The sequence below is a fragment of the Perca fluviatilis genome, chromosome 3 (genome assembly GCF_010015445.1).
Source record: "Perca fluviatilis chromosome 3, GENO_Pfluv_1.0, whole genome shotgun sequence".
Taxonomy (NCBI): Eukaryota; Metazoa; Chordata; class Actinopteri; order Perciformes; family Percidae; genus Perca; species Perca fluviatilis.
The window spans coordinates 41,846,259-41,871,464 of NC_053114.1; the positions used below are offsets into that span (position 1 = coordinate 41,846,259).

The following is a 25,206-nucleotide window of genomic DNA, read 5'->3' on the forward strand; positions in this document are numbered from 1 at the left end:
TTTACACCTATCACCATTTCTAGCCACTGGGGGACCATAGGCAGGCTGGGGGAACTCATATTAATGTTAAAAAAACCTCATAAAGTGACATTTTCATGCCATGGGACCTTTAAGATTCATGGTCTCAGCTACAACTTCCCCCGGAGTTTTTGAAATGTGTGTCCTTGGTGTCCCTTTTAAAAAATGCAATCTAAGGCAATAAAAACAATGTCGTCTAAAATAAAAAGGTATAAAGCTAATACCAGAGACATTCAGTTTGTTCTCTCAAAAAAACAAAAAAAACAATACTTAAATAATTGCATAAATAAAGCATGAGATTATGTTTGATTCTGTACGCGAGGTGTCAGCTGGATGCAGTGGTTAGGAGGGAGTCTACATAGATCGTGTCGGTTACATCGCGGAGTCGCAGTATTGAGGTAACTTCATAGTAGGAGGAACGGCGAGTGGGGGGGGGGGCATGCACGAGGCCAAAACAAAACGTGGAGATGTAGAAAGAGGTGTTAGTGTGTACGTCCCTTTTTGTTCGTTATCATTCAAGTTTTACAAAAAACTAAATTGCTCGTACAAGTAAAGCATTGGGTAATACTGGATGGTTTTATACGGCATTAAACGCACCGCGCTACAGTCCGTTTCCTGCCGGGAGGAGGGCGGTCAGGGCAGCAGGTGTCGCAGCGTCGCGTCGTCCAGTTCGTTGACGGCGACGATGTGGTCCAGGTAGCGCAGGTAACGCTCCGGGTCTCGCATGAAGTGCGGGATTCTGGTCCGGGGGAGCACCGCCAGATGACGCAGCCTCTCCACGTCTTCAAAAGACACCTGAAGAGGTGAAGAAGAAGAAGAAGGTTCAACAATGGAGGGAAACAGAAGACAGAAGTTGACCTTAACCCTTGTGTTGTCTTCCCGTTGACCATGCAACTCGCTCGATGGGGTTTTAAGCCCCCAACGTCGACTTCAAGGCAACCCTAACCATTGCCTAATCCTAGTGCCTTCCAGGTAGCGTTGCCTGGAAGACAACGTTGGGGGCTTAAAACACCAAACACCATGCAACTTGTTGTACCCCCAGGTATAAAATTTTAATTAAGTGCTTTTTTTTTATGTTTCTGGGGATTTTTTTTCAAGATTCCCTTTTTTTTTTTCTTTTTTTTTTTTTTTTTTTTTTTGCTTTTTTTTCCCCACTACCACCGAATTCACCACAAACATCAAGTTGTTACCGCTAGTTTTATACTTTTTTTTAGAATTCATGATCAATAAACCTCATTTATATGAAATTATACCTCATTTTTGAGTTAAAAAAATCTGAAACGAACTATTTTGACAAACAGTTACGATTTAGGGGACAATCATAGACCGTCACAGTTTAGTCAGGACACTGTTTAGAAAGGGAGAGATTTCATAGTTTTTTTCAAATGCTATAAAAATTGAATAAAACACCCAAAATTCAATGAAAGTAGTGAATTTATCCTAAATTTGACCTGCGATGAGCGTTGTATGGAACCATCCGTGTTATATTTTGGGGCAATTTGGTTGAAAGAAACCCAAATTTCTGATGCGGAAACTCAAATTTGAGCCGAGGACAAAAGGAGGGTGAAAGGTTTATTAGTAAGTGATGTTAATCTAATACACTTTCTGTCAAATTCAGCCAATATTTCCTCACGGTCACCTGCCTAGCACTACGTTTTCTGTGTGCTAAAAGAAATAAAAATATATCTGGTGTTAATATACAGGCCTGGCTGTGTAAATGCAAAACAAACAGAAAGGAGCGCACGTGTGTGTGTGTGTGTGTGTGTGTACCTGTTTTACTACATTCGTGGGGTCCAAAAACCAGGGACTACAGTATACTTGTGGGGTCTGCACAGCCTCGTGGGGACCAAAATGCTGGTCCCCACGAGTTTAAAGGGCTGTTTGAGGGTTAAGACTTGGTTGTAGGATTAGGGTTAGAATTAGGTTATGGTTAGGGTGAGGGTAAGGGTTAAGGTTAGACATTTAGTTGTGATGGTTAAGGTTAGGGTAAGAGTTAAGGTTAGGCATTTAGTTGTGATGGTTAAGGTGAGGGTAAGGGTTAAGGTTAGACATTTAGTTGTGATGGTTAAGGTTAGGGTAAGGGTTAAGGTTAGACATTTAGTTGTGATGGTTAAGGTTAGGGTAAGGGTTAAGGTTAGACATTTAGTTGTGATGGTTAAGGTTAGGGTAAGGGTTAAGGTTAGACATTTAGTTGTGATGGTTAAGGTTAGGGTAAGGGTTAAGGTTAGACATTTAGTTGTGATGGTTAAGGTTAGGGTAAGAGTTAAGGTTAGACATTTAGTTGTGATGGTTAAGGTTAGGGTAAGGGGCTAGGGAATGCATTATGTCAATGATATGTCCCCACAAAGATAGTAATACAGACTTGTGTGTGTGTGTGTGTGTGTAGGGTTTTCCACCCAAACCCAATGAATGTAAAATCAATGCGAGCATCTAAATGACTTTCCTCACATCTAATTGTAAGTAATATGATGGTAATTGGTAGGGATGCACCCAATCCAGATATTTTGGGGGTTCGGCTGACTCCTCCTCCCATCCTCAGTCCATGAACCCAGTGAACACATGAATGAAGTAAACAGGGACTGTCCTTCCTTTGCCGTACCTCAAGTTGCTGCATTCTGGCTGCTGTCTGGAGATTCCTTCATGCACAACTCGTATTCTTTCAGAGGTTTGATACCAGATGTTGTAACAGCGGCCATGTTGTGTATAGTTTAGGGTCCTCGCCACCACCAGACCAATCAGCATTGAGCAGATTGAACATGTAGCTGGACTTGAATGGCCTTCTTCTGACTGAAAGTACTGCCAAACAACAACTTGTTCTGCTCACCAGTTCCATGTCCAATATTCGGCCAAATCCTGGATTCGGTGCATCCCTGGTAATTGGTCCCCAGTGGACTTCTTCAGCAAGTTTTGTCTTTAGTCTTTTGGGAGTTATGTAGTTAATATCTGCTCTAGCTTTTCCAACGTTTTAGACACAGATATGGTGATAACAACGGTCCAAAATGATAACTGGAATATTATGTGCATGTAAACATCATCCAGTCAGTTAGAAGGGAGACGTTTCTGATCCATCCAGTCTTGTCTTCGCCATTTCCACTTCTCGTCGATCTACTCGGGAATTTTCTTTTTTCTCCTTCCTGTCCTTTAGAGCTGCCCCATCTTATGTTGTGTATGTATAGTTATGTGTACTGATGTGCTGTGTATATTTATATGTTTTGTTTATGCTTTTGTATCTTCTGTTAAAGCACTTTGTGAGCTGATGTTTTTAAAAAGGTGTTATTTTTATTATTTTTATATTATTCTGCCTCACAGAGACATGAGTGACAGCAGGTTGAATCTGACCGCTTCACCGTTTATTCTTTTATTAAAAAACCTTTTCCATCACAGAGTTTTCTGAATCAACAGATCAGGAAGTTGTGGCTCTCACCAGAAACCCGGTTCTTTACCTAAAGCGGCCTGCAGGGGGCAGAAGCTGCCCAATATCTCCCTGAGCTCAGACTAGAAACCTCTTTAACCTGTACCACAGGCTGCATTACGTTAAAATACTTCAAAACAAGCAGACGAGACATTTACATGATTTGCTTATTTTGTATATATATATATATATATATATATATATATATATATATAATTTATTTTTTTAACTATTAGTGCAGCGGTTTAATGTTAGGCATTAGTTATATATATATATATATATATTTTTTTTTTTAACTATTAGTGCAGCGGTTTAATGTTAGGCATTAGTTATATATATATATTATTTATTTTTTTGACTATTAGTGCAGCGGTTTAATGTTAGGCATTAGTTATATATATATATATTTTTTTTTAACTATTAGTGCAGCGGTTTAATGTTAGGCATTAGTTATATATATATATTATTTATTTTTTTGACTATTAGTGCAGCGGTTTAATGTTAGGCATTAGTTATATATATATATATTATTTATTTTTTTGACTATTAGTGCAGCGGTTTAATGTTAGGCATTAGTTATATATATATATATATATTATTTATTTTTTTGACTATTAGTGCAGCGGTTTAATGTTAGGCATTAGGCATGCATGCAGTGGTTTCTTTGCACCTAGTCTCTTGTTATTTGAAGGTACTGACACTGACCTTGCCCAAACAAGTCAACATCTTGAAGTCGATGGTGGTGCGATGTCGGAGGATTCGGAGGATCCCGTCCAGATAAACCTGGTCCTTACTGAAGCAACCTGAGAGCCAAACACACGACTTATGGACTTACTGTAGAACACTGGAACACTTTGGTTTACTCACTCAAAGCTCTCACTTTTATTTATCAGTTTTCACAATGATGTATTATTTGTCATAAACGTACATTTTATGGCAGAGAGCTTGTGTGGGACTGTAACAGGATGTGTGTGTGTGTGTGTGTGTGTGTTTCTCTGTCTGTGTGTGTTTGTTTCTCTGTCTGTTTGTGTGTTTCTCTGTGTGTGTGTTTCTCTGTCTGTGTTTGTGTGTTTCTCTGTCTGTCTGTGTGTGTGTGTATGTTTCTGTGTGTGTGTGTGTGTGTGTGTGTTTTTTCTGTGTGTGTGCGTGTGTGTGTGTGTATATATGTTTCTCTGTGTGTGTGTGTGTGTGTGTGTGTGTATTTTTCTCTGTGTGTGTGCGTGTGTATATATGTTTCTCTGTGTGTGTGTGTGTGTGTGTATGTATAAATATATGTTTCTCTGTGTGTGTGTGTGTGTGTGTGTGTGTGTGTATGTATGTATAAATATATGTTTCTCTGTGTGTGTGTGTGTGTGTGTGTGTGTGTATGTATGTATGTATAAATATATGTTTCTGTGTGTGTGTGTGTGTGTGTGTGTGTATAAATATATGTTTCTCTGTGTGTGTGTGTGTGTATGTATAAATATATGTTTCGTTGTGTGTGTGTGTGTGTGTGTGTATGTATAAATATATGTTTCTCTGTGTGTGTGTGTGTGTGTGTGTGTGTGTGTGTGTGTGTGTATGTATAAATATATGTTTCTGTGTGTGTGTGTGTGTGTGTGTGTGTGTATGTATAAATATATGTTTTCTGTGTGTGTGTGTGTGTGTGTGTGTGTGTGTGTGTGTGTGTGTGTGTGTGTGTGTGTGTGTGTGTGTGTGTGTGTGTGTGTGTCCACCTGGCTGCGAGGTGTCCGTCTGTCCCCTCTTGGCTCTCAGGCAGTACTCCCAGCGGACGTCGGGGTCCTGGACGAAGCGGGCGATGTGGCTGAAGAGGCGGCTGAAGCTCATGCTGGTGGCGTGGTACACCGTGTAGTACAGCAGGGCCGCGCGCCACAGGTACGGCTGTTTCCGTAGCAACACGCTGTGCAGGCTGGCCAGGCCCTCCTCCGTGGGATTGGCCGGTTTGAGGCCGAACTGCTTCCTGCCCTCGGCGGTGGACCACGGCTGCAGGTTGTTGTTCACCCCTCGCAGGTAATGTGTGCCTGAGGACACGATTAACAACCGCAGAATATCAATCTCACTATATCTTACTTTGTATTTATTCTATTTTATCTGATCATTATTATATATTCATTTTCAGCTATTTTCTTTTCCTTTTATTTTGATCATTTACATTTTTCATGAATTTGTTTTATTTTATATTATTTTTCATTGATGTATTTTCCTTCTATTTTATCTAATTATTATATTTCCTTCTTTCATTTTTTTTGAATTATTATTACATTTTTCAACGTGTTTTGTTTTTATATTATTTTTCATTTATTTGGAGTATATTTGTTAATTATTTGTGTATTGCTCCGTGGTATTTTTATGTTTCGTTTTTAATAACATTTGCAATATATTTTTTGATTATCTGAGGTGGCTTCGCCTATTTCACACACCTCCATGGCATATTACTAATCCATACATAAACTGTGTACATTAACTCAATTTCCAAGTCATAAAACTCGTAGTTACGATTACTCTGATAGGACATGAACGCAACGGGAGCTTTGGGCCCTTATTGTATATTTTCATGATCCCGATGAAGCGCCGAGTGAAACATGATGCTCTCGCCAGCGTTAACAAAAGATGCTTCATTATATTTTTATGGTTTTTGAGTGTGTGTGGTCTCTTACTAAAAGATCACCGTATGTTAATAAAGGCATTGAAGTAGGAGGGGAGGACAGCATCCAACTGCGTGCGTGCGTCTCTCTCTCTCTCTCTCTCTCTCTCTCTCTCTCTCTCTCTCTCTCTCTCTCTCTCTCTCTCTCTCTCTCTCTCTCTCTCTCTCTCTCTCTCTCTCTCTCTCCTCCCCCCACCCCCCCGACATGGGGTGACACCCACCCACCGCCACAAGTTGCTTCCTAATCGGTTGGAAACACTGTACACATACTTCACTCTTCACTCTCCGGTGTCTTTGTCCGTGGTAATTACCGTGCGAGAAACACACAAAGGAGGAACAGAAGAAACAAGGTGTTGTGGCTTCAGGCTGCACAGCTGGATCGTGTGTCAGTCGGCTTGAAACTAAACCGTAGTATCATGTTACCATGACTGTAGTATCATGTTACCATGACTGTAGTATCATGTTACCATGACTGTAGTATCATGTGACCATGGAGTCTGTGATGTCACGTTCAAACGATGAAGGCGCCACAAAAGGACCACTCAGACCGTGATCCGTCTTATTGTTTGGCTTCCTTTAGATGAGCATTACCACCTCACAGAGCTGTTTACGTGGCTGCAGACGCTCAGCCTTGTTTGTATGTATTGTAATATTATTCATGTACCGCAAGGCTACAGTTTTTACAGTATTTTTAGTGGCTGCTGCGAGACGCAGGTTGTCTGTCCCTCTGAATCAAACTTCCGAGAGCCGCCGTCATTATTCGCCGACGTTCAACAATCAGATCAGTTTGTTGTTTATTTTTTTGTGGAATAATTTTACATTTTAAAGATTTAGGTCATGATTAAACATGTATCAAGTTTTAGGTCAGACGCGTCGATGTTATTTCATATACTGCAATAATAAATAATACTATAAAATTACTTTACTTATCTTTTATATTATACTTGCTATATTATATATGTCTGTCTGTCTATACATATATACATATATATATATATACACACACATACATATATATATATATATATATATAGACATACATATATATATATTTTCAATTTCAATTATTTTCAATTGCTCTATATGTCATATATATATATATATATATATTTTTAAATTTCAATTATTTTATATATATATAGACATATAGAGCAATTAAAAATAATTGAAATTGAATATATATATATATATATAGATAGAGCAATTGAAATTATATATAAAATATATATATATATATATATATATATATATATATATATATATATATATATATATATATATAGCAGAATTGACATTAAAGTTGACTTGACTTGAAAATCAGCATGCTAACATTATAAGCAAAGTTACAGGTTTCAGCGGTGATCCAGAATGAAAATCTGCGGATTTTAGCGGATAGTTTTTTTGGCTTGGGGTGGCGATGTGTTAAGTGTTTTATTCAATTTGTTTTTTAAATTTGTTTAAAATCTGTGAAAAACATTTGTACAATTCTGCGTCTGCAGATTCCGTGTGGCCCCGGTTATAACCAAAATGGATTCAGATGTGATAAAATGCGGCTGAACCATGCTCCTATTATGCTCATTTTCAGGTTCATAATTGTATTTAGAGGTTATATCAGAATAGGTTTACATGGTTTTATTTTCAAAAAACACCATATTTTTGTTGTACTGCACATTGCTGCAGCTCCTCTTTTCACCCTGTGTGTTGAGCTCTCTGTTTTAGCTACAGAGTGAGACATCTCACTTCTGTTACATCTTTGTTGGGAGTCGCACATGCTCAGTAGCTAGGTAAGGACTACTAGCCAGTCAGAAGCAGAGTATGAGGGCGTGCCCTGACAGTAGCTAGGTAAGGACTACTAGCCAGTCAGAAGCAGAGTATGAGGGCGTGCCCTGACAGTACCTAGGTAAGGACTACTAGCCAGTCAGAAGCAGAGTATGAGGGCGGGCCCTGACAGTACCTAGGTAAGGACTACTAGCCAGTCAGAAGCAGAGTATGAGGGCGTGCCCTGACAGTACCTAGGTAAGGACTACTAGCCAGTCAGAAGCAGAGTATGAGGGCGTGCCCTGCTAGCATTATAGCGAGCATTATAACGTGTGTTACAAAGTGACCATGTCTGTCTCTGAAGTAAAGGCTGGACTACAGTAGAGCTGTTTGGAGCAGTTGGTGAACAGTGTTTTTCTGTTGGAGATGGTAAGTCCCTTTGGGTGGGGGGACTTTGGGCTTTTTCACTTTGTAAACCTATAACTTGCACAAAAAGATATATAACACAATAAAGGAAAGGGGAAAAGCCAAAAAGCCTAATATGACCACTTTAACAGCCACTGAATCCTTAATATTGAAATATTTTATCTGAATTTATTTGTTCTGATTATGACATTTCTTGATTTGAAATTTCAAAAGCTGAATTTTAAATTATTATTATTTTTTTTCCAATGGTCACGAATTTAGTCCAAACACATATACAAAAAATGTATATGGTTGCTCAAATTCAATTAGTGAAATTAAGATCCCAAAAATTCAAGATGAAATAATTCACATAGCAACATCCGGGCTACCCAGGACAGGACCAACTGACTTTGACTGACGATGTATTTGAATTTGTTGATCTGAATTCGACCAATCAAATTTAAGCAGCCTGAATCTTTTTTTCTTTTTAATTCTGAATTCTAAACCTGAATTTTTGGATCTGAATATGTGACCATTCAAAAAACATATGTATTCAAATTCAGCTTTTGAAATTGCAAATCAAGACATTTTCATATCGTAATTCCAAAGAGGTGAATTCAGGACACCTAAATTCAGTGGCTGTTAAAATGTAAATACTTATGTCTCTCATTTGCTTCCATACGTCTGCGTGAGCGGCAGCGTACCGATTTCGTGCCGCAGCATCCCCTCCAGCCAGTGCTGGCGAGCTCCGGCCAGGTTGATGGTCAGAGTGGGACGGCAGCTCTCCACCACCATCACCGCCTGGGACAGCAGCTCGTCAGACAGACGCACCACCACCTGAAACCACACACAAGTCAAGCCAACTTTATTTATACAACATAAGTTGACACAAAGTGCTTTACAACCAAGGCAGGTGGTTTGAAATCTGCCTTGATAGACAACAGGGATTTCCCCGCCATTATAAGGCTTAGGTGCAGCACCCGAGGCCTTTTGGGCATCGCCTTAGCCGAATGACTGTAACTAAAAGACTTTTCTAAGATCTAATGATTGTAGTTGGTCCCCAGTGGACTTCTTTAGCAAGTTTTGTCTTTAAGATATTTGAGTGTTATTTATTTATTATCTGCTCTAGCTTTTCCAACGTTTTAGACACAGATATGGTGATAAGAACGGTCCAAAATGATGAAAGTCCATCCATCCATCCATCCATCCATCCATCCATCCATCTTCCCCTTTCCCGAGCCACAGTAACCAGCTCTGACTGGGGGATCCCGAGGCGTTCCCAGGCCAGGGTGGAGATATAGTCCCTCCATCTAGTCCTGGGTCTTCCCTGAGGCCTCCTCCCAGCTGGACGTGCCTGAAACACCTCCCTAGGGAGGCGCCCAGGGGGCATCCTTACCAAACACCCAAACTACCTCAACTGGCTCCTTTCGACGCGAAGGAGCAGCGGCTCTACTCCGAGCTCCTCACGGATGACTGAGCTTCTCACCCTATCTCTAAGGGAGTCAAATTCTCCAGTCACCTGTGAGGCCTCACAAATTAGCCTTTCTCATCACCCCTCATAACTTTACCATCCCCACTACCACCTCATCTCTCTCCTCACCTAAGCCTTTCAGCTCCTCTTCGTTTAACTGCCGCCACTGCTGCTGTTCCGGGCAAGTCTGCCTCCCTCCCTCCTCCCTCCAGCCTCCCTCCTGAGGAAACCCATGTCGGCCGCTTGTACCCTGGATCTCGTTCTTTCGGTCATGACCTCCAGCCTTCATGACCGTAGGTGAGGGTAGGAAAAGAAACTGACCGGTAGATCGAGAGCTTTGCCTCCTGACTCAGCTCTCTTTTCGTCACAACGGTGCGATAAAGCAAATGTGATGCTGCTCCGATTCTCCGACCAATCTCCCGCTCCATTGTCCCCTCACTCGCGAACAAGACCCCAAGGTACTTGAAAATGATGTGAAATTGCACATTTTCTTGAGGGAGGACCCCTAAAACACACTCGCAATAAACATGCACCTAAGTCTTCCACAAACCGAGGGGAAACACTCCACAACATTGCATAGATAAAAAGTACATAAAAAACACAAAACAACAAACAATACAAAATATAATACAAAACCAGTGACATGAAGACACCAAAGCCAAGTCACTCAAACACCACCCATCATCACCATCAGTGACATTTCCCTCATCCTCTTCCTGATTGGATTACACCCAGTTACACTTTGTACATTTCTGTTTAGATTGAACAGACTGACTGAACAAACGCTCCCCACCTTAGGACAATATTAACTGTTACACACTGTGGGATCGTTGCCGTGTCACTTGACAGGTTTAACTTCTTCAGAAACAAGTTCAAAGTGTCAAGGTGCTTGTTCTGTCCGACCAACCAGTCTAAAACTTAAAAGTTTATAGTTTAGAGCTGCAACGATGAGTCGACTTATCAATAAGTCGATCGATAGAAAAAGCAACTTTTTTGATTATTAATTGAAGTCATTTTTCATGCAAAAATAGCAGAAAATGCTTTTTTTCAGTCACTCAAATGAGAGTTGTCCTGCTCTTTTCTGTTTTATATCATATTAAACTGAACATCTTTGGATTTTGAACTGACAAGACAAGACCTTACATTACCTTGGACTTTGAGAAACTGGAATGGACATTTTATAGACCAAACGATTCATCGATTAATGGAGAAATGAATCGGCAGATTGATTGATGAAACGCAAATAATCGCTAGTTGCAGACTTAATTTAGTTTATGATTACATTCTCTCATTTGAGAAGCTGCGACTGCAATTTTCTGGCATTTTTTGCTCATTAAAATCGACAAATTGTTTCAGCTCTACTGTACTTTGAAACGTGTTCTTCGCTGGGCCGTGTTTGTGAGTTAGTGGTCGCGTGTGCAGGTTCACGCGGCGCTGCATCAAACAAACAGGAAGGTTAGCGGGGGACTTCAGCAGACGCCTGGGGGACAGGGCCAGGCAGAAGGAGGGTAAACACAATCAACTGCCTCTGAATGACGCCGCCTTCACACTGGCAGTTGAAATCAGCTCCGATGCGGCTTCGAAACGACCGGATGTCATTCATTTCCTGTGGAGATTCACAGACCGCATGGCGAATGGGTCCGAACCGGGTCCGAACGAGTGCGGTGCGAAAAAAAATCGTGTCAGTTGGTCATCCGGATGCGTTCAAAAAATGTAACGGCGCCTTCACACTGGCAGTTGAAATCAGCTCCGTAATACGCAATACGCTCCAATTATTCAGTACTGCCATGGTATTCTCTCCCTCTACTTTGCGGAATATGCAGGTCATCAACTGCATAGGGACCAAAATGAAAAACTGACAGACTTTGGGGGTCAGAGGTGCAACTGATGGTTTCGAGTGGGGGGGGCGGGGCGTAGCTAGGGGGAACGAGGGAGAGAATACCATGGCAGTATTGAATAATTGGAGCTCAGACGCAATTTTGTAAATTTTCTCAATTTTTGATCCTCTGAATAAAAAACTGAAAATTGGAAAAACAGTTTTTTTTGTCAAGGTGGAAAAAAAATAAAAAATTGGATATTTGAACCCATTTTTCTGTTTTTCCAAACGTCCGTTTGTGCTTAGAAAATGTAACCGATAAGCGTTACACTGGACCATTGGACCAACTGTTGCGGCTGTAAGCGGTCCAACAAAGTGCTTCCACGAGGGACTAAACACTGACCCACAATTTCCACCGGCTGCAGAACGGCTGCGTTCCGACTCCGGCACAGCTCCGGCGATCCGCAGCCCTCCGGAGCTGATACGCAGAGCTCCTATTGTTGACGGACGCCGGAGAGCTCCGCGGCAATTCAGCACACGGCAGATAGTGCGGGACAGGAAGTCGAGCACGGAAACAAAATAAAACATCCGGTTAATTTTCAAAATAAAATGCACCGTGCTCACGGCGGATCATATTTCCCTGCACCACACCTTGAAGACACGGCACAGAGCTGTTTCCCCTTTACTCCTCTGGATGGAAACTAACTGGTGGTGGTTTTGTGGTTCTATTCTACGTGAATTCGAGAGATTTCGTGGGTCCTCGTGACTTCAGCTGTCAGTCATGGCCGCAGCCGTGCCGCAACACATCCGGACCTGGTGGGTATTGACGGACAGCGGAGCACGCAGCAGACACGCAGCGGAGCCGGTCCGCAGACGTTCTGCATTCAGTGGAAATCCGGAGTGAGGGAGGCATAAGCACACTGTGACGCACTCAAGATTGTATTGCAATGATTTATTCCTCCACATGTAAAATACAACCACACATTTACACATTTACATTTGGTAACCTGCAGTTACCAAATGTAAAGTTACCTTGTGAGTCGAAATAAGCGCGTTAGTGCGGCGGTCAACAGAAAGCGTTCGCTCCCAGGCTCACCCACTCTCTGTCACAGCCCAAAAAAAACAGGTGAACAGGTGACGCAAACAAATATGTTATCACTAAAATAATATGTGGCTCCTACACCAACAACTTTACCATGCAGGATTAAAACTGCCCACACTGAATACATTTTACAAAACAACAAGTCAAGTTTTGTCGACTAGTCAAATAGTTGTTTGGTCTCTAAAAATGTCTGAAAATTATGAAAACTGTGGATCAGTGTTTCCCAAAAAGCCCAAGACGACGTCCTCAAATGTCTTGTTTTGTCTACAACTCAAAAAATATTCAGTTTACGGTCACAGAGGAGAGAAGAAACTAGAACATATTCACATTTAACAAGCTGACATCAGAGAAAGTTTAACTTTTTATTTCCATAAAAAAGAACTCAAACAGGAGCTGTCAGTTTGGGAGGGGTTAATTAGCTAATGGGCTGACACCTGGGTAGGCCTCAATAGACGCCTCAACCAAGGCTACATCTACATGCCATGTCACATTCTGTTAGTCGCTCTCCAAGGCTCCACATCTCCTGGTTTTGGGTTCGTTTTTGCCAATTTTGTTGCAGTTTCCATACATTCCTCACTCATCCATACCTTCCACACACCACTGATACTATTTACTCACCACACCTCATGTTTTTTGTAAATAGTTATCCTTTCATTGGCACTTTAACCTGTCTGGACTCCCCTCTTTGTCAGATGCTTTGAGCCGGTTTGTGACAAGTGGGAGCTCGTCTAAGGAGTAAATTAGTTTAAGCCTAATTTAGCCTAATTGGTAATTTGGCCCATATTGAGCATGTTTGTTGCTACTGCCTGTGGCAGACCGCAGCTATTGTTTGGTTTAGTGGGAAAGTAGACTGGTGATGTTGTGGGCTATGTTATGGTTACTTACCAGTTATTTTGAGGGGAATTGAAGGTTGTTAGTGCCAGTCAGTTCGGGTTAGTGGCAAGTTGTTGGAGTTAGGTATTTATACTTTTTTGTGTGGAGTTGTTGTGTATCTGATTGGACTTGATTGATTGGGGCACTCACCTCTCCCACGCAGCCTTCTTTCTGCAGATATTTGCGTACAGCCGCCCAAACTTGACTTTTAGGGAGGATGCTGCCGCCCGTCACCTCCTCAAAGTCCTCATAGGAGCCAAACTTCCTTAGGACGCACTCCATGATACCAACCGCCTGCAGTTGAACAGAAACACCATCACGTTAGTCTGGATCAACTGTAGTACATTTCCAGGATAACTGCCTGACATCACGCACGTGATGTCCCTCTCCTTCCGCTCTCGGTGTGTTGCCGTTCTCATAATCCCTTCGCTTCGGACAACAACAACACATTTCGAGTCAGCAAGCTACACGCTGAAAATGTCAAGTTTTGAAGAAAATTTGGATGGTGCCTGTCAGGCCTGCTTGTTATTTTCAGGGAAAGATTGTAAAGATTCACAAAGAGTATGTTTAGGTCATTTCCTCTCTAACTGGGACGTTTTGGGACCGATTGGTGGGGTTGCTGTGGACGTAGAACACACAGAGATACACTGGTAAGAGCCAATGAGGTTTAACCATGGATCAGCTAATTTAAATAGCTCACGTTACTGTATTGTGTCAACGGTTAACTTCATTTAATATTTTTAGTGACGTTTTTCTTTTGTGGGCTGCAAATGTTCCACCAAAACAAGTTCCTTTGAGACGATTTTGCAGAGCTACAGTCTCTGCGTCTGTAACTTGGCACCACCAAAGACGATTGTGATTGGTTCAAAGAAATTAACAACCCAGAGCGATTTTTAATTTTATTTTTTTTATCCCAGAATATATCTGTGGTGAGGCCTGACCTTACTCCACAGCGCTGTGGAGATGGAGCTGGCAATGCGAGACTGCCATCATGTGAACTCACAGGTGATCAGTAGATGTTTGGTACTGTACCTGTTCCAGAAAGAGGCCTGAGCCCTCTTGGTACTTCTCCAACACACTCCTCGGCTCCGGCTGTGCGTACTCAAACTGAGGCTCGTACTTGTAGTCGGACTGGAAGAAAGTCTGCTTCTCCTGCTCCAGGTTCAGAGGCCTGAGGGCAACGAGCAGACAGGGCCTGGAGGGTGTAGTCGGCGTCCTGCCCGTCACCCCCTTAGCTATGTGTGGCAGGGAGGTGGCAGGTCGCATTTGGCCCTTGCCAGCCCGGAGCCCCGCGGAATAATTGACCGAGCAGGTGCTCTCGCTGCGGCGCATCCAGCCGCCTGTGCCCAGGCTGGGGCTGGTCAGGCTGCGAGCTGGGGGCGAGGGGGCGGCCAAACCACTGCGCCAAGGAGGCTGTATGATCCGCCTGTCTGTCATCTGCTCCAGGGACCCTCGCAGGCGCTGGGGCGTCATCTCCAGGCTGAGGGGGCGGCAGAACGGCGGTCTAGGCGTGGCCCCGCCTTTCGATGAGGACGATGATGATGTCCACCTCCGTACTACCTGGCTGCTGTTCGTCTGGGCCGGAAGTCCGTTGTGGGACACGCTCTCTTTACCTTTCTTGGCAACATTGCTCCTTGTCGGTCTGGGCGTCGGATCGGTTTTGGGTGGATCCGCTCGGACATCTGGCTCCAACAGGTCCCTGCTGCTCCCAACGCTTTCACCCTCAACCTGATCCATGAAGACTTCCCCCGAGTCCAACACCATCACCACGGCCGCTACGCCTCAGCCTTTCCTCCGGCCCCAACGCTGTGGACAAGACGGACTGGTTAATGTAAACTGCTTTTTACGGTTGATGGTGGAGGGAAATGGTTGTGAAGTCACTCACTGCCAGTCGTGGAAGAAGTATTCAGATCATTTACTCAAGTAAAAGTATGTATTATCAACTAAATGTACTTAAAAGGACAATTCCGGCACACAAGGAACCTAGGGGTTAATAACGCATAGGATATGTTTTCATGTTAATCGAATGGGTCTCTAGCTTGAAACAAGATGGCGCAAACCGCTGATTAGCTTATAAGGCTTAATAACGTCTTTGGGGCAGAGGGTAAAGTAAAAAGAAATCCCTATTTCTATACCACTAATAAGGCTCAAAATAGCACCACACTTCCACGGTAGCATAATGAGGGTTCCTACATGTAAACTGAAGCATTGAGAACTTTGTAAGTGTACAGACAGTTTATTAAAGGTCCCATGGCATGGTGCTCTTTGGATGCTTTTATATAGACCTTAGTGGTCCCCTAATACTGTATCTGAAGTCTCTTTTATATAGACCTTAGTGGTCCCCTAATACTGTATCTGAAGTCTCTTTTATATAGACCTTAGTGGTCCCCTAATACTGTATCTGAAGTCTCTTTTATATAGACCTTAGTGGTCCCCTAATACTGTATCTGAAGTCTCTTTTATATAGACCTTAGTGGTCCCCTAATACTGTATCTGAAGTCTCTTTATATAGACCTTAGTGGTCCCCTAATAGTACTGTAGTATCTAGCTCTTTTATATAGACCTTAGTGGTCCTCTAATACTGTATCTGAAGTCTCTATTATATAGACCTTAGTGGTCCCCTAATGCTGTATCTGAAGTCTCTTTTATATAGACCTTAGTGGTCCTCTAATACTGTATCTGAAGTCTCTATTATATAGACCTTAGTGGTCCCCTAATGCTGTATCTGAAGTCTCTTTTATATAGGCCTTAGTGGGTCCCCTAATACTGTATCTGAAGTCTCTTTTATATAGACCTTAGTGGTCCCCTAATACTGTATCTGAAGTCTCTATTATATAGACCTTAGTGGTCCCCTAATGCTGTATCTGAAGTCTCTTTAATATAGACCTTAGTGGTCCTTTCTCTCTTTTTCACTGTAGAGTCTCTTTTATATAGACCTTAGTGGTCCCCTAATACTGTATCTGAAGTCTCTTTTATATAGGCCTTAGTGGTCCCCTAATACTGTATCTGAAGTCTCTTTTATATAGGCCTTAGTGGTCCCCTAATACTGTATCTGAAGTCTCTTTTATATAGACCTTAGTGGTCCCCTAATACTGTATCTGAAGTCTCTTTCCCATAATTCAGCTTTGGTGCAGAATTACAGCCACTAGAGCCAGTCCCACAATGAGCTTTCCTTAGGATGTGCCATTTCTGTGTCTGTAGCTATTGAGGAGGAGAGAGGGGGGGCAAGGTGGAGGGTGGGGGTGTGGCCTTGACCAACTGCCACTTTGCTCGTTTGAAAGCCATGATGTCTCTCTCTCTCTCTCTCTCTCATGGGTGGGCCAAATTCTCTGGGCGGGCAAAGCAGAGAAAGGGGAGGTAACCTTGCTCCTTATGACCTCATAAGGAGAAGATTCCTGATTGGTCCATCTGAGCTTTCATTTTCTCAAAGGCAGAGCAGGATACCCAGGGCTCGGTTTACACCTATCACCATTTCTAGCCACTGGGGGGACCATAGGCAGGCTGGGGGAACTCATATTAATGTTAAAAAACCTCATAAAGTGAAATGTTCATGCCATGGGACCTTTTTTAAAAAGAGTTTAGAAAGACCATAGCGTTCACGTATGACCAGTCGAACGCCATGCAACCAGTAACAAAGGGGCTAAGCAAGCGTAGCTCCTATGGCACCATTCTAACGCTAACAAGTACTCGCATCATTTTGGCCATAATCGTGCAGCCCTAATCTGAAGCGTTTAAAGACTATTTGTCCATTGTTCATTTCTAAAGAAACACGACAATGTATAAAAGGCTCCATTACCTTGTACCTCACATTATGGCTCCGTAGCAGACGCTTTTATAACAATAGGCTAACGATTGTGTCATAACCACGAGACTTACTGTCACACAGTAGAGGAATTACCGTATAGTACAGGAGAAGCTCTCAGGCAGATTGGACTTCCATTAGCTGTTTAGGTTTAATTACTAATGTTAACTAGCATGTTAGTTAGCAATAATTAGCCTGTGCCTATGTTATCTCCTTACATATACCTACACTCTCAGTCTCTGTAAGATTGGGAATGATTGAGATTTCTCTGTCTTGGCACAGCTACCAGAAGACTTCACACTTTCAAGTACTCATTGTGCAGTATAATGTCCCCCGTCAGTGTTTTCCTCTTCTATCTGATGTTTCTGGATTAATATTCCTGCTGCATTAATATTCATGTTGCATTTGATGGCTGTAGATGTTTAAGATTGTGCTCATTTTAACTCCTTTTTAAATACTGTTTGGTAGTTTAATCTACAGCAATGCATCATGGTCTATAAGATCGTCATATATGTTTGTAGTGTCGCAGTCCTGTGAGAACCACGTATCTCTAAAAAGTCAACTTTTCGGTGAAAAACAGCCCTGTATTCAGCTTTGTGACGATGCATTTCCCAGCTGATCCAAGAGGCTTTTTATATACAGTATTTAGCTTAAGAAGCAGGAGAACTTTCTCAACACAAAGGAACACTTCATCCTTCAGTTTATCACAAACCTTCAACACATCTGGAGATGGACATGGTTTTCACCAGGCAGGAATGGGATGGAAAAACTGTCATCTGAAAAGTAACTAAAGCTGTCAGACAAATGTAGTGGCGTTCAAAGTACAATATGTAGCTCTGTGATGTAGTGGAGTTAAAGTAAAGTTAAATAAAATGTTAATACTCAAGTCAAGTACCTCAAATTTCGTACTTGAGTAAATGTACTTGATTACATTCCACCACTGATACTTCTCATTGTTGCTGGTGGTGTGTGAAAGAGGAGGAAAATGGAGGTGATGTCAGACACTCTTGCTGCTTTTTTAATGAGATTACAGTTGAGTAAATGAATGGCAGCAGGTCAGCAACATGTCAGTGGACGTGTCAGTCAGTGTTTATGGAGGAGACACGGATTAACAACCAGAAAACAGACCGTCCACATGATGTCCGAACACAAGCTCCACATGAACAAAGATTTTAACACAAGTCAGTTCCCATTAAGTATCCAGCGTGTCACTAATCACTTAGTACGAAGCTAACATTCACTTTTATATGAAAGGAAAACACACTCAAACGTTTAAATTTGAATTCTCCATGGAGACAGCCGAACAAATAACTGACAGTGATTCATTCTGACCACAAAACAAATCAACGTTTCCAGTAAAGGAGCCCTTTAAACTCCCAAACTCCAACAAATACTCACCGAGCAGCGTGTCCCAGGACTTCTTTAAAAAGGTTTCAGTCGTTTCATTCACTCATACCGGCGGCAACTCCTCACGGACCGAGCGGAGGAGGCGGTGTGTTTTTCACCGGTGAATGATGATGATGTGCGGATAACGGTTCAGTGTTGGAGCGGGGCCTGAGGCGCCTGCCTGGGCCGGCCAGGAAGCGGCGGTTGTGTTGGAAGTTATGACGCGTTACGCTACGCTGGGTACACCGCGCATGACGTTCCGCTGCGTCATTACGTACAACATTTTATTTATTCATTTATTTATTTATTTATTTATTTATTTATTATAGTTTATGTAAAGAACACATGTACATGCATGTACAAATATAATATAAAATATAATAAAAAAGATATATATATATTAATGAAATATATATATTAATGAAATATAAATATATATATATTAATGAAATATAAATAAATAAATAAAAAAGCAAACCCAGTGATGAACCAGAATCTTTAACGCATTTATTTCACCATTGTACATATTGGGTTACTTTTTGGACTTGAATGAATATATATTATTATATTGTGTAAAACTAATCTAAATATCAAAATGTATCGTACAAATGTCCTTTTACATTTAGAACAAGAGAAGTATAACATTGAATTTGTATGATGATTTTAGATACCTAAATGCAAAATAACAAACGTTACCTCCAATGTTACTGGTGTTTTTATTTGAATTCAAAGAATATATTAACATTATCAAACTTATCAACACTGGAAAAAAGTAATACAACTGTCAAACAATAGGTAGAGTTGAGGTATAATAAGAGTTTGCATAAAATAATAGTTTTAATTTATTACAGGTTTTCTCCAACACATAAAATGTGTTAGTTTGGAAATATGTTTGAATAATTTAATTTCTACAATACTAAGGATTGATCGTGGGTTTATGTCAAATGACTGTAAAATTATTATTTTATACAGTCATTGGTTGATACCGGTTGCTGCTAGAATAGATGGTCCGGAAGGACGAGCGAAGGCATGTCCCGCCCTACTCTGCCTCTGATTGGCTTACCCTGGGCTTGTTACAAAACCTTAACCAATCTTACTCCTCATGGCTAGCCGATCAACCAATCAGAACCGGGTCATGACTTCGCTCGGCCTCCGGACCATCCATTCTAGCATCAACCATGGCTGAGGCAGCTACGGTTCTCCGGTCCAAGGGGGCTGTGGAAAACTTCGTAAAAACTTTGGAGGAAACTACACGTACCAAGTACATCGTTCATAAGTCTGACAAGCATTTCCACGGTACTGGTAAGTGTTTTCTAACCGGCAAAAGCTAACGTTGACGTCTGTTTTTATCGCTGTAACGTTAGCTTTCGTTAGCATTTAACTAGCTTGGGTAACGTTAGCTTTAAAAAAAGAAAAGTTCATTAGTAACACCCGTTCTATGGTAGCTAACACTTCTACAATTTAACAGCTCTGCCATGAATTTAACATTTAATGTAACTTTTCAATGGAATTCCATTGCTAGGCAACAGCCTGCATGGCCCCTTGTTGTCAGTTGATGTCATTCACACTGCAACAGGAACTTGGTGCCATTTACAATGTTTATGTTTACAACTGTGACGTCTATAGGCTAATTCTTCCGTTTTTGTTGACACTGGTACTGTCAGAAAGGTTTTAATACTACTTTATGTTTATTAATGAAGTCATAGTGGTGGTGTTGTACTGGTGTTCCTAATATTCTGTCCCTCTAATTTATGTGAATGGAGTGGCCAAACTATTAGGAACATATCTCTGCAGTCCAGTTCAATACCTCTTACCTAAATAATACACATGTAGTTAAATTAACCACACTCTTTACCGTGTCAATCAAAACTGAACATTATTTTCTTTACAAAGGCAGAATGTATTTGTACCGTATCACATTAGATTGTGTAGCCTACAAGTGTGCCTAATAAAGTGGCCGGTAGATTTTGATTTAGCGCCTCTGTCCGTAAGCGTCACTGAAGCCTCCAAAAGACCTGTCGTAACGCTATTCTTTCTTAACCAATATCTAGCATGGCAGCCATCAAATCCGATGAGAGTGCGATGGGAGTGGAGTCATGAAAGTGCCCAAAAAACGGCCAGTATCCCCTTTGATGGGGTGCCTTTTGTTTTCATTGCCTATCAGCATTTGGGCTGTCACCTGGGGAGAGACAGGTCCAGACAGCAGAAGATGAGATATGCTGTGGCGAAGCAGAAGGAGGTAGGCTGCTGTCTGTCTGTCTGTCTGTCTGTCTCTGTTATTCTTATGATCCGTACACTTGACTGTTCATCCTCAACATCTGTAATTCATAGGGATGTAACGATGTATCGGTTAAAATCGATATAAATGTGTGAAGATTACAACCGGTTGCGATAAAAACTGAATCACGATGCAATTTTTAAAGTGCTCATATTATGCTTTTTGGCTTTTTCCCTTTCCTTTGTGTTTTTATATATATATATATATATATATATATATATATATATATATATATATATATATATATATATATATATATATATATATATATATATATATATATATATATAAATAAATAAATAAATAAATAAATAAAATATTTGTGTGCATGTTATAGGTTTACAAAGTGAAAAAGCCCAAAGTCCCCCCCCCAAGCGACTTACCGTCTCCAACTGAAACCACTGTTCACCAACTGCTCCAACCAGCTCTATTGTAGTCCAGCCTTTACTTCAGAGACAAACATGGTCACTTTGTTACACATGTTATAATGCTCGCCTAGCTGCTAGCATGGCACGCCCTCATACTCTGCTTCTGACTGGCTAGTAGTCCTTACCTAGGTACTGTCAGGGTACGCCCTCATACTCTGCTTCTGACTGGCTAGTAGTCCTTACCTAGGTACTGTCAGGGTACGCCTCATACTCTGCTTCTGACTGGCTAGTAGTCCTTACCTAGGTACTGTCAGGGCACGCCCTCATACTCTGCTTCTGACTGGCTAGTAGTCCTTACCTAGCTACTGTCAGGGAACGCCCTCATACTCTGCTTCTGACTGGCTAGTAGTCCTTACCTAGCTACTGTCAGGGCACGCCCTCATACTCTGCTTCTGACTGGCTAGTAGTCCTTACCTAGCTACTGCGCATGTGTGACTCCCAACAAAGATGTAACAGAAGTTGAGATGTCTCACTCTGTAGCTAAAACAGAGAGCTCAACACACAGGGTGAAAAGAGGAGCTGCAGCAATGTACAGTACATCAAAATTATGGTGTTTTTTGAAAATTAAACCATGTAAACCTGTTCTGATATAACCTCTAAATACAATTATGAACCTGAAAATGAGCATCATATGAGCACTTTAAACGTCCTAGGGCGGAATCTACTTTTGGTTTCGCTTGGTTGTTCAGTCACTACGTCGGAGCGTCTGTGGCTTATGTGGTAGAGCAGTCGCCTACCACAATCAAAAAGGTTGGTGGTTCAATCCCTGGCCCTGCAGTCCTATTTCGAAGTGTCCTTGGGCAAGACACTGAACCATGAATTGCTCCTGATATTGCGCCATCAGTGTGAATGTTTATCTGATGAGCAGGTGGCACCTTGTACGGCGGCCTTGTGTGTGTGTGTGTGTGTGTGTGTTGTATAAGATAAAGCATAATTTCAGTGGCAATTTTGATAAGGACACCTCTGTTGTATTCCACAAGGAATATCTTTGTCTAATATATTATACTATATTTCTAAATATATTTAATATATTTGTCTGCAGCTCATTCTGTTTAAAAAAAACATTCATACGAGAAAATCGTATCGTGAACTTAAAATCGTGAATCGTAAGTTGAGTGTATCGTTACATCCCTATTAAATACATAAAAATATAATCCACTCTGTTTACAATGATATGACCACTGCATTGTAATGTAAATTCTTTATTTCAAGTTCAATCAGAAGAACAGACGTCTTATTAAGACCACGAAGAAGCTCGGGTGTCCGGCAGTGCTCAACATTTCAAGGATTGCCAAATTCCCTGATTATAAGGTTAGACGGTTGGCTCCACCCTTTCTTCATTTAACCCTTGTGTTGTCGTCGGGTCAAATTTGACCCATTTTCTAAATTTCTCTTTAGAAATATGGATTTCATTTTAACTACCTAATTTTATTTATCCAAAAATAACACAGATGGATGATTCCTTACAGCGCTCTTCGCAAGTCCAACAAGAGATCGGATCTTTACTTTTTTTATTGAATTTTGGGTGTTTTGTTGAATTTTTTTGCATTTGAGAAAGAAATTGAAAGGTTTTCGAAACAGTATCCTTCTGAACTTCCGTATAAATTAGGTTTATTGACCATGAATTCCAAAAATAAGTGTAAAACTAATAATAAGTTGGTGTGAGTGTTGTTTATATATGGTAGTCTAGTGAAAAGAAGCATTAAACTGCAAAAAAGCGCCAAAATGTAATGGGAGTGGCGAAGCTTGGACCCAAATGCAGAGAAGCTGGAGCAGTGTGGAGTTCAAAGATTTAATGAGGCAAAGGGTACAACAAAAAGAGTCCTGAAGAAACAGGCGTACAACAACAGAGTACAAAAGACATACAATATCAGGCCAGAGGAGCTCGACACGACAGTACCCGACAAACCAGAAACGGAACAGAAAAATGATCCGACAAGACACAAAGACAACACAGAGGCTAAATACACAAGGTAACAAGGTTAAACAATGGACAGGTGACACAAGGTATCAGGAACAGGTGTAACACATCAGGGCGGGGCAGACAATCCTACAGGAGGGCAAACACAAGAGACAAGTAAAACGAGACACAACTAGGAAGAAAAACGATACTACAAAATAAAACAGGAAACACTACAACAGACCCTCCCAATCGTGACACAAAAACATTGAAAAAAGTGCCAAAAGTGTCGGGAAAAAGGGACAAAAAAAATGTCCGAAAAGGTGTTGATTTTAAGTTTTGACCCGGGAGGACCTGCGTGCATCGTCCAACGGAAGACAACACAAGGGTTAAGAATCTTGATTATCATTAGTACATGTATTCTCCAAATGTATTGTACAGTTTTAAAGGTCCCATGACATGGTGCTCTTTGGATGCTTTTATATAGACCTTAGTGGTCCCCTAATACTGTATCTGAAGTCTCTTTTATATAGACCTTAGTGGTCCCCTAATACTGTATCTGAAGTCTCTTTTATATAGACCTTAGTGGTCCCCTAATACTGTATCTGAAGTCTCTTTTATATAGACCTTAGTGGTCCCCTAATACTGTATCTGAAGTCTCTTTTATATAGACCTTAGTGGTCCCCTAATACTGTATCTGTAGTCTCTTTTATATAGACCTTAGTGGTCCCCTAATACTGTATCTGTAGTCTCTTTTATATAGACCTTAGTGGTCCCCTAATACTATATCTGAAGTCTCTTTTATATAGACCTTAGTGGTCCCCTAATACTGTATCTGAAGTCTCTTTTATATAGACCTTAGTGGTCCCCTAATACTGTATCTGAAGTCTCTTTTATATAGACCTTAGTGGTCCCCTAATACTGTATCTGAAGTCTCTTTCATATAGACCTTAGTGGTCCCCTAATACTGTATCTGAAGTCTCTTTTATATAGGCCTTAGTGGTCCCCTAATACTGTATCTGAAGTCTCTTTCCCGAAATTCAGCTTTGGTGCAGAATTACAGCCACTAGAGCCAGTCCAACAATGAGCTTTCCTTAGGATGTGCCATTTCTGTGTCTGTAGATATTGAGGAGGAGAGGGGGGCAAGGTGGAGGGTGGGGGTGTGGCCTTGACCAACTGCCACTTTGCTCGTTTGAAAGCCATGATGTCTCTCTCTCTCATGGGTAGGCCAAATTCTCTGGGCGGGCAAAGTAGAGAAAGGGGAGGTAACCTTGCTCCTTATGACCTCATAAGGAGAAGACTCCTGATTGGTCCATCTGAGCTTTCATTTTCTCAAAGGCAGAGCAGGATACCCAGGGCTCGGTTTACACCTATCACCATTTCTAGCCACTGGGGGACCATAGGCAGGCTGGGGGAACTCATATTAATGTTAAAAAACCTCATAAAGTGACATTTTCATGCCATGGGACCTTTATATATAAGTAGCTGAAAAGTAGTCATCCTCAGGTTTGTCTTTCAGGTGGCAGATAACAAGGACAGTCAACGGAGGAAAATGGTAACAAAACTCAAGGAGGATGTGAAGAATGATCCCTCCTCTGTCCGCTGGGAGGATTTCTTCTATGTGCGGACCCCTGCCATCGAAGACCATGTTGGCCACCCTTTGTGTGGACAGGTACATTCTGAAAAAGGAAATACTGAAATCACTTGACATCATGACAAAAAATCTTTACCGGGCGCACACCTAAGCCATACTCATCTGATGACCATCTTACAGAAATTGTTTCTTCATAAGAAAGACTGTATGTTACTGTGCTTAGGGCTGCACGATAAGAGGAAAATATGCAGTATGTGATCACATTAATGTCGCGATAACGATATTACTTGCGATACATAAACAGATATTGAAGTCTACT

General features: G+C 41.4%; 2 protein-coding genes across 4 annotated transcripts in view; one reads left to right on the forward strand and one right to left on the reverse strand.

Moving 5' to 3' along the window:
- Positions 1-18,905, reverse strand: LOC120555595 (uncharacterized protein KIAA0895-like). Of its 2 annotated transcripts, XM_039794409.1 has the most exons (7): positions 18,700-18,905; positions 14,532-15,305; positions 13,650-13,793; positions 8,942-9,074; positions 5,146-5,451; positions 4,136-4,233; positions 2-813 (listed from the first exon to the last, which is right to left on the reverse strand). In XM_039794409.1, the coding sequence occupies exons 2-7, from the start codon at positions 15,261-15,263 to the stop codon at positions 652-654; spliced, it is 1,575 nt and encodes a 524-aa protein (XP_039650343.1). In that variant the 5' UTR covers positions 15,264-15,305; positions 18,700-18,905; the 3' UTR covers positions 2-651. The 2 variants fall into 2 exon arrangements, with proteins under 2 accessions (XP_039650345.1, XP_039650343.1); XM_039794411.1 differs by lacking the exon at positions 14,532-15,305 and having other exon boundaries at positions 1-813; positions 18,700-18,904.
- The window catches only part of LOC120555596 (calcium-responsive transcription factor-like), a 16,224-nt gene continuing 4,116 nt past the window's right edge, over positions 13,099-25,206 (forward strand). Inside the window, exons 1-4 of one of the 2 annotated variants that reach the window (XM_039794413.1) lie at positions 13,099-13,159; positions 20,739-20,926; positions 22,606-22,704; positions 24,813-24,965. In XM_039794413.1, coding sequence (XP_039650347.1) covers positions 20,759-20,926; positions 22,606-22,704; positions 24,813-24,965 — 420 coding nt within the window. In that variant the 5' untranslated portion in view covers positions 13,099-13,159; positions 20,739-20,758. Of the gene's footprint in view, positions 13,160-19,800; positions 19,990-20,738; positions 20,927-22,605; positions 22,705-24,812; positions 24,966-25,206 lie in introns of those variants that run through there. The other variant, XM_039794412.1, reaches the window with a different exon arrangement.